The sequence below is a fragment of the Cicer arietinum genome, chromosome 8 (genome assembly GCF_000331145.2).
Source record: "Cicer arietinum cultivar CDC Frontier isolate Library 1 chromosome 8, Cicar.CDCFrontier_v2.0, whole genome shotgun sequence".
Classification (NCBI taxonomy): Eukaryota; Viridiplantae; Streptophyta; class Magnoliopsida; order Fabales; family Fabaceae; genus Cicer; species Cicer arietinum.
This window is the reverse complement of record NC_021167.2, coordinates 26,518,356-26,528,833: the sequence shown is the minus strand read 5'-3', so window position 1 is coordinate 26,528,833 and position 10,478 is coordinate 26,518,356. Positions and strand designations below refer to the sequence as shown.

Below are 10,478 nucleotides of genomic sequence, written 5' to 3'. Positions count from 1 at the left end.
GCAGTCCATTTTTTTTCAGTCTTATCTTTGACAGTTGTTAGTATATTAGTATGGTGATATGGAGATCAATTTTATTCCATCTGTGTTAATCAAATAATAAAATACAATGCTGCACATTTTACATCTTTGTTATCTGTCATCTCTGTTTGTTCTTGATGGCTTGTTAGTTGTTTCATTTATTTTGTCAAATGCTTTACTCATAAGTGAATTTCCCAAACAACTCAATTCCATAGTCTCACCTTCACAAGAGCACTTAAAAATAGAGTGAGAAAGAGAGAGTTAATAAGTAAACATGATCAAATACTGCTTTGAATTATAAATACAGCTTTTTGCAACAATTTATAAAATATTAATACAGACACGACACTGATACATAGACATCTGTAATAATTTAAGAAAATTAAAAATGTCAAATATAATCAACCAACCACACGTGTGAGTCTCACATCATTGTCAGATACCAACACGTGTCTGACACGCCATCAACGTGGCTGCCACATAAGCAAAAACTAATGTAAGATGAGATCACACCAAAGAACTGAATACAATGACATGAAACCAAAGCATCACATTCATATTAGGACTTATACTATAACTACTATATATATATATATATATATGAAAACTGATAAAACATCAAACCACACAAACTATGATATTATATATTATAGTCTCAAATCTCAATGGATTAACACTCAACACTTTGGGTATGGAGTTCCACAAGTGCTAGCAACTTTCTTGGCATTAGGAGAGTTAACAAACTTCCTTAGATTAGGATTCTTGAGGTATTGACAAAGACAAGGTCTTTGTTCTTTAATCTTGGAGCAGCATAGGTTAGATGGAGGTGTTGAAGAAGTGATTGCACTCACACATGAACTTAGTTGTAATGGGCTGCATGTTACTGCCATTGACACTTGAACTTCAATCAGAAGCAGCATAAGGAAGGTGCAAATAGCAATTTGTGATGCTTTCATTTTTCAACTTATGAAGGATAGGATTTTGTGTTTTGAGTATATAGATGAATGAGAGGGTGAAGAACTGATTCTGTCTTGGTAAATTTTGGATTGAGTTTCCTCCCAATTTATAATGTGAGCTTAGAGGAAAACAAAGAATAAAATAAGCCACATGCATCTCCTTTAGGTTACATGTAAATAATTAAAAGTAAACAAAAATTATTTTTTAAATTTGCGCATTCAACTTTAAAAAAGTTTGAAAATTGTTTTTTTTAAAGAATTTTTTTTGTATATTTAGATTCCTTATATCTTTAACAAGAGTGTAAGATTATAAAATTATTATCTGTTTTAAAATAAATGCCCCATCGACATATACTCCTTTATAAAAAAACTATTTACTTTCATGCGTATTAAAGATAATAGTCAAATGCATTTATTTTTTATTTTCATGTTAAAGAAAATACAATTAGTAATTTATCTCAAATTATTATGTTTATCACATACAATGCAAGAATATTTTTGAAATTAATAAATTAATGTGGAGTGGCTACTACACCTTATAACTTTTATATAAACACATGTAAAGTTGTAAGGACCTTTTGAGTCCTAAGGTTAGAAGTTAATCCAAAAAATGTCATTGTAGGTAAAACTGATTGTAGCAGATAAAGTTGAATGAATTCTGAGTCATTTTCGGTGCAATGTGGTCAAAATGAACTTTTGGAAAATTTAGATGTTACTCCCTTATTCCTACAAGAGTGCTCATTTGAGCATTTTTGTAAATAAATAAATAATATATTTTTTTTTATAATTGATTTTTTTAATCAATTTATAATTGAGTTTGAATAGTATAATTGTAGCATTTTAGATTGTCTAATTTAGATTTTTTTTTTGTTCTTACTTTTTCCCATCTCTTTGTAATTTCTAGCATGGTGCATCAAGGTATTGTGACCCACCACTTCAACTGTGGTACCTTTCGGTGTTGTTGATGTGAGTATTTATTTACATCCACATATGGTTCTTTTTTATTTTAAAGCCACATGTTTTCTTATGATGAACATAATAACAAGCACTTGCAAATTGGTGAATCACTTGCCATCATGACAAAGCAGTGTGCTACATAGTGTGTAATAATAATAGATTACAAAGATTTGAGTATATGAGCAAATGTAATATTTTTCCAATGACCAATACACTTGAGAGCAAAGGATTTCAATGTTATCACTATCAAATTAGTGTGTTACAAGAGGTAGTAATTAATAAGTATTTCTTAATTGTTTAAATGAAATATATAATATATATGTTAAGATTCATCAAATTGACCTTACACGTTTCTAGAGCTTGTAAAATGGATGAATTTGGATTTAGAGGGTAATATAAATGAATTGAAATAATTACAAAAGACGATTTCTTTATTTTAAAAGCTTTAAAAATACGTTTAAATTAGACAATTTAGATATCAATTTATAGGTATAATATACACGTCTAAATTGACTCATTTAAACGTGTTTTTGAGGATTTTTTTTAAAATACTCAAAAGGGAGAAGAAATTACCATTTATTACTCTTGAAATCTAAAAAAGACTTGATTAAAAAATATTCAATTCAATCAATTTACTAAACATAAAACACAATTCAATCAATTAATTATTATATTTTTTATCTTGAAATAAATAATAAATTCCACTGTAATTAATAAAAAATATTCAATTCAATCTACCTACTAAACATAAAACACAATTCAATCAATTAATTATCATATTTTTTATCTTAAAAAAAATAGTAAATTCTACCGTAATTAACTCAAATAAATATCTCGAGTTCGAATATAATACAAGACATTCAACATACCAATATCAATATCATATTTTAATCAACAAATATTTATACAACCATTTAATAATATTGTTTTTAGCATTCTAATAAATTATACACCTACACATTTTTTAACAATTTTTTTTTATACTACATTAACATTAAGCACGCCAAGCAGTTATAATCATTAGCTCACTTCTACAATAATTAATTTCTAAAAGCACAAAAGAAATCAAATTGGTGTGAATTCACGCAAATAATCATTAATTTTACTTGATTATTTCTGCCTAGTGTAAGTCAAAACTAATGTGGTATTTAGCAATTAAAGTGCTTGCTATCATGCTATTTGTGGGACCTTTAAATTATGGTAACTTCAACTTTTGATCTTCAACTTCACTTGATAATTAATTATTTATCATTGCTAACATCATCAAAATTTGTGCTATAGAGAGTGTTGAACAATGATAAGATTACATATAATCATATAAATGTGCAATAGCTTAGTTTAGTATCATAACCTAAGCATTACTACTTTTTAGATAATTTCTCAAGATTCATGTCTTTTCCCCATATTTTATTTTAATTTTAAAAAAGGCTAATTATTTTATATAATTTAATTATTACTGAGAATTATGGCTGTTTAGAGAGATCTAGCATGATCTCCACTCTCCATATAGTTTTTCTAGGCTTTGCCAGTGGTGATTAATATATATATTTTTATTCAAGTGGTGATTAATATATGAATGATCAAATATAAGGTGATTTTGTGGGCCACAAATATGTAATTTAATAAAGGCGTGTAGTCATGTATGATTGCATTAGAGATTTGGGATTAATTAGGCATGCTTATGCAACAACTTTTCATAGAGGGGTATCCAAAGTTAGTAAAATATTTGTCAATTTCATATATTCAAATTTTAATATTAGTACTTGAAAAATATGAAAAATTATAACCACTAATATACGTCGTTTTTTAAAAGTTGATGATAATAATTTATTATCGTCATTTTTATTATTTAAATAGTAATTTAAATGATACTATTGCAATAAAAGATAATATATATATATATATATCGTATTAAATTGATATTAATTAAATCACTATTTTATCTATAAAGACGACAAGAGTAATGAACTATTAATTTTGAAGAGTATTGTCAACAGAACCGTCTGAAATAATTTTTCTGCATCTCTTGAGAATTAATCTCAAGACCACGTGCATAAAAATATTACTTTATGTCACTCAAACCATTGTAAGATTTCTAGTAATTTGTAAACATTAATAAAATATAACTAATATTTTAGGACCTTCAAAATTTTAAGATCTTGTGCGGTGGCTAAGCATGTACTAACTATGAATGAGACTTAATTGTTCGATCGTCGTTAAAATTTATAATAATTTTTAAATAATAATTCACATAAAATCACTTATGAAAATAGTCTAGCGTAGAATTCACATTTCACTTGACTACGAATATTATAGAAAATTCGAATCTTTATTATAAATAAACATAACTAACTTTATATTTTTAAATATTTAATTGAATGCAACTAATTTGATTAATTTCATATGAAATATATATAAAATATAGGTGTAAGAAATAAACTATTAACTCTTAACACCTCCTCCTCAATCTAGCCTCCCACTCTCATACCTATACCCAACTATCAGACCACCATTGTCCCCTACAACATGACAATCTTTAACCATTTGCTTTAATATAATGATGGAAGAGTTCCATAAGTGGTGAATTGTTGACTATTTGTAGGAGAGTAAAACACTTAGGTTTTGTTTAGCAAAAATTACATATTGCAGATAAATTAACTTATAACAAATGAATTTATAGCGGATAATGGATAAATTAACTGATAGTAGATAGCTGATAAGTTAGTTAATTTAATTTAAGAGATTTAGTAAAATTAACAGTTGAACTAATTGAAAAGTATAAAATGACATAAAAAATTATATTTATAATTAATATTTAAATTTTTTTGATTAACATAATAAGAATAAAAAAAAAATAAAAATAAAACGTTATAAACTAGAAATTCAAACCCTATTTAAGTAGCTTATAAAAACATACTATAAACTCGTAAAAAAACATTATAAGAAGTGCTATAAATTTTGTTTATTCACTTATCAAATAAACTTAGTTTAGTTGGTAGTACTTGGGAGATTTGGAGCATGGCTAATGTGGTATGATTAGGATCAAGCAACACAATATATGATTTTCTCATACATACATACTATTACCATATCAAATTCAATATATATATCATAAATTGTATAAAGTACAATTGAAACATTTGCTACTTTAAATATAAAAAATATTGACATTAACTTAATGAATTGATTGAACAAAATCTCAAATTAATTATACATACACATACTTGAAGATAAAGTTCATCAACACATAAGCCAATTTGATTTGAAAAACTTAAATGTAAATAACTAACAACCCATATTTTTATTTTAAAGATAACTTCATGAAACTATATATTATACACAATAGGGTCTTCAAGTTTGGCAGGAGCAAGATTTGGATCATCCAAAATAGCTTGAAAATCTTTCCATTGATTATTCAAATGAGCCTTCAAAAATGCAACAACCAACCCTCCCAAAGTCCTTCTCATAAAATCTTTAGAACCAATTCCACTTTTACAAATACACTTCAAAACACTCTCTCTTAACCCTTGTGTTTGTGAATCATCATCTAACATATCCATGTGACCATAGTCCTTTGTAACAAAATGTGCACAAGGGGGTTTACACTCATAAAAAAATTGCTTATGATTCACCCCCTCAGGAGCACAAGGTATAGAAAAACAATTGGACTTTTCTGGGCCTAGCCCAGTTCCAATTACAACAACTGGTATGTTTAAATTAAATGATTGGGCTTGGCCCGTTAGAATATGAGGAGGTGTTCTACATATTTTACACTTACTTGGGCCTGCCACTGGATCTATCCCAATAAGGGCTGAAAATTTAAGGTTGGTTTTTGCATGACCAAGTGCTATTGCAAAAGCTGTTTTTCCACCTTTACTATGATGACCTGCAAGAACCAATGTGTCCAATTTTGCTTCAACTTTCTCTTCAATATTTTCATTGATTATAGGTTGAAGTCCATTGCTTATCCAATTCACAACTTTTCCTGCAAAATTTACTTCACATTGTCCAGGCATAGGCAAGCCCACGGTAAACTTAACATGACAAAGGAAAAATCTATGTTAGAAAATTATAAAAAAATAATAATTTTTTTCTTCAAATGTAACATTTAATTAATATTATGTGTATAATTCTGTAGTTATTATTCTCTATTTTGTATTTATAATAAATATAATATACTGATTATTAATAAGTATAATTTTGTAAAATCTTCATTCTTTTTATTTTATTTATCATATTTTTTAATTTGTGTAAAATGATTAAATGCGATAATTATTTTGAAATCAAGAGGTAGAAGTATCATATTTGATATATATACAATGTGATTAGGGAGATTGAAACATATAAAAATTTTATATTACATTAAATGTAGATAAGATCATATCAAAAGGATATGAAAAACATAAATAAGTAAATAAAAGAGAAAGTGTTAGAGGAAAAATATAAAGAATGTACCAATTGAGGAGCAACAACTATGAATCCATGAGAAGTTATGTGACCTAAGAGGTTAGAGTAGAAGCTATTACAAACACCAAAACCATGGCAAAACAAAATGATAGGGTATGTTCCTTCCACGGTTGGTGTAAACACTAACAATGGTTTTGGGCAGTTTCTATTGGATGTGTCAACATTGAATTGCTTCCAATGAATATTTCCACTTTGGAAAACATTTGTGCCTATGGTTGTGGCTAATGTTAATGGTTTATCTATCAATGCCATTGCCACAATATCCCTCACACAAAATTATTGAAAATTTAACTTGCTTGTGAAGTATACTTAAAGACTAAGGGTATGAGTAGAATTATTGGATTCTTTGTGCTTAAGATAAACGTGAGTATGTAGTATATAAAAATAAATGATGATAAAGACTTGATGTGGACTATTTAGTTTGGAAGTTTCTTAATTGTGATATTTTCTTTCTACTTTACATTTAAAGTTTTTGTCATTTATTGTGGAAATTTTGTGATGGGAAAATTGATAACTCCTTGTATTATTATTGTGTGATATTTTTTAGTTTATTTTTGTTCTATGTCGATAAGTTGCGTTGGAGAATTTAAATAATCTTATATATACTTGAACTCTAAACATTAGACTTGTTCTCATTGTGTTTCTTTTAAGGTTTGAAAGGATATCACATAATTGACATCGTCAAACTTTGAAGTGGATTTTTGTGTGGGAAAAATATACTTTTAGGACTCATTTGATGTGTATAATTTGATATATGATAGAAATATAATAAAATATAAAATATAATAGTGACATGATAAATATTATCGTATGATAAATATTTGTATATTATATATTTAATATATATATATATATAATAACAAAAAATATAATATAATATTATTTTATCATGTCTTATGTTTTATATATATTTAATTATGATATAATATAATATATATTATATTATATTTAAATAAAAATTTACCATTGTAAAACATTTATACACTATTTTTTTCCAAATAAACATACACAATACTTTTAAATATTATAAATAAAAAAATATACTAAAAATATTTTGAATAATTATTTATTAATTTATATAAGATAACAAAACTACTCTTAACATATTTGATATATATATATATATATATATATATATATATATATATATATATTTAAAATTAGTTATTAACATTTTAATTTTAAATTTAACATCAAATTCTATTTTTTTACTTATAATTTTATTAGATTTCAATTTTTTATATTTTAAATTATATTTTATAAAAATAAATAAATAAATTATTATTTTTATCCTCTCTTGTTATAAGAATTATATCTATAGATATATGATAAGATATAATCCAAAAATACTTGATTATATCATATTGATTTATTAAATATTGAATTGAGACCACTAATACATTGAAGTCTTCTAAAGTTTAAACTATTTCAAGTTTGAAATCTGTCTTGCATAATATACTTTCTTAATTAATAATTATGGTGATTATGACTAAAAATACTTTTTAATTATTAATTAATTAAGGTCATTATTGACCTAAGAAAAACAATGAAAAAGATTTTGGCATACAAATTTGATATTACAACAATAATTTAAACCTATGTTTAGTTCCCCATTACAACCTCCTAACATCACTTTTGGGTTGGTCAAATGTGATTGGACCATCCATATGAAATATTTGGTTTATGTCCAAAAATCAATTCTACCTAAAACCTAAGTATTTTAGCTCTTCATTGGATTTTTGTGTGGAAGATAAACATGTGAGTATGTGTAGTATTTTAGATAAATGATAAAAGATTTGATATGGACTATTTGTTTTGTAAGTTTCTTCTAATAATTTGTTTTTTACTTTATACGTAAGTCTTTATCATTTACTGGTAAAATACTCGTGCAGCATGAGTAGTACTATATATGTTGTTGTTAGTATATTTTTGTTTTAAATAATAATTAAGGAAAATCAATAATACAAATTAATCTCTTATTTATATTATAAATAAATGATTTAATTTATTATAATTCACAATGATCGATCAAATAAAAAATTGAAACAGATATTGAATGAAAAATATTTGACAGCAACCTAATCCTATCTCGTAATTATGTATGCTTTAGTGAAATATATATGTGTCGAGTATTTTTAATATTTATCGATTACAAATATTTATCACGTGTTTTTTATGTATATGATAAATATTATCCAGTGATTTTTTATATTTATCATTGTAAATATTTGCAGCATATTTTTGTATGTATCGTTGATAAATATTTGTCTTGTGATTTTTTACATTTATCATTGAGAAATATTTGTCCTTTGTTTTCTTATGCACCAAGAGCAAATATTTTTAGGTATTAGTGACAAATATTTGTCTCGTATTTTTTTATATTTATCAGTGAAAAAAATATGTGACATTTTTTATTGATTTATCATTACAAATATTTCTCTCCCGTGTTTTTTATGTATTAGTGATAAATATTTGTCTTATATATTTTTTTATATTTATAACTGACAAAAATTTATTATGTGTGTTTTATTTATTTTTTTATATTTTTATATTTATCGATTTCATAAATCTCTCTGTGTTTTTTTTTTTTTATGTATTATGACAATTATTTGTCTTGTGTTTGTTTTTTCATATTTATCGGTGCCAAAAATATATCACATGTTTTCTATATTTGTCGGTTACTAATATTTCTCCGTGTTTTTCAATGTATCAGTAACCAATATATTTTATGTATTTTTTTATGTACCAGTGATATATTTGTTTCATGTTTTTTATATTTATCATTGACATAAATATGTCACATGTTTTTTTTTTTATATTCAACAATTATAAATATTACTCTTATGTTTTTCATGTTTCAACGAAAAATATTTTTCTCATATTTTTTATGTATCATTGACAAATATTCTTCTGTATTTTTTATGTATCGGTGACAAATATTTGTCTCGTATTTTTTATATTTATAAATAAGAAAAATTTGTCACATGTGTTTTTTATTTTATTTTAAATTTATCACCCGCAAAGATATATCATGTGCTTTTTTATATTTAACAATTACAAATATTTCTCATATATTATTTATTTATCAATAACAAATATTTATTTCGTGTGTCTTTTATTTAGCATATTATTCCTATGGTTTCCTATTTTATTTATCTTCTCCTATATTTTATTTTCTCATATATCAGTAGTTTATTTTTCCTCTCTGTATGTAAATCAAACAAAAATGCATCATATATGACTTTGTTGTCTTTTTTTTTGCATCAATGTTAAAATTAGAGATGGTAGTAATGTAGTTTCTTTAGTAGTTATTTCTTTTATTTACAGTAGATTGTGAAATTTTTGTAATTAAGCATCAAAGTTTTGGTGTATTAAGAGCTATATTTTAAAAAATGGTGACATATATTTTGTGTAATTGGATCTTTGTACGCTCAAAATATTTAATAACAGATACGGTTTTTTATGACGGAGTAAAATTATTTCTCTTCGATGTGGTTATTTTTTCCAATTTTGTCAAATAAACAAATCATCAATTAAGAAAAAAATTTAAACTTGCTTAGCATCTTAACATTACATAGAATGAGAGGAAACTATACAAATAACATGCTGACAAGTTTTTTAGGCCACTTTGTAAAAAAAAATAAAATAAAATAAAATAAAGTTTTAGTAGACAATTTTATTTTTAACTTTTATCAATTCAATTAAAAAATATTATTACGCTGTAAGTTTAAAAAAATGTAAATTAGGGTGAATCATGTTTATATTGATTGTAACTTATTAATATTTTTTTTAATGGAAACATTAGTATATATATTTTAATCAAATGTTCAGAACTTGAAACAAATAAAAATAGATAAATTTGCCATTAGTCAATTTTAAAAAATGTTTGAAACTTCTTTCATTATAAAGGAATAAATATTAATAATTATTTTTATTTTTATTAATAAGATAATCGCTTAAATGATATCAATTTAATAAAATAAAAATAAATAAATAAATATATATTTCATATTAAATCGAAGAAAATTAGCTTGTTATTTATAAAAATGAGGAGGTTACAAACTTCTGAATAATATCTCA

General features: G+C 24.7%; 2 protein-coding genes across 3 annotated transcripts; both read right to left on the bottom strand.

Moving 5' to 3' along the window:
- Positions 1-279: 279 nt before the first annotated feature.
- LOC101490455 (non-specific lipid-transfer protein 2) lies at positions 280-1,073 on the bottom strand. The gene has a single exon (XM_004512835.4). The coding sequence runs from the start codon at positions 972-974 to the stop codon at positions 696-698; it is 279 nt and encodes a 92-aa protein (XP_004512892.1). The 5' UTR covers positions 975-1,073; the 3' UTR covers positions 280-695.
- A 4,041-nt stretch (positions 1,074-5,114) lies between these two features.
- LOC101490133 (chlorophyllase-1-like) lies at positions 5,115-6,720 on the bottom strand. Of its 2 annotated transcripts, XM_073364188.1 has the most exons (3): positions 6,387-6,717; positions 5,572-5,965; positions 5,115-5,517 (listed from the first exon to the last, which is right to left on the bottom strand). In XM_073364188.1, exons 1-3 carry the CDS (start codon positions 6,648-6,650, stop codon positions 5,258-5,260), a joined length of 918 nt encoding a protein of 305 aa, XP_073220289.1. In that variant the 5' UTR covers positions 6,651-6,717; the 3' UTR covers positions 5,115-5,257. The 2 variants fall into 2 exon arrangements, with proteins under 2 accessions (XP_073220289.1, XP_004512891.1); XM_004512834.4 differs by having other exon boundaries at positions 5,115-5,965; positions 6,387-6,720.
- Between the last annotated feature and the right edge of the window lie 3,758 nt (positions 6,721-10,478).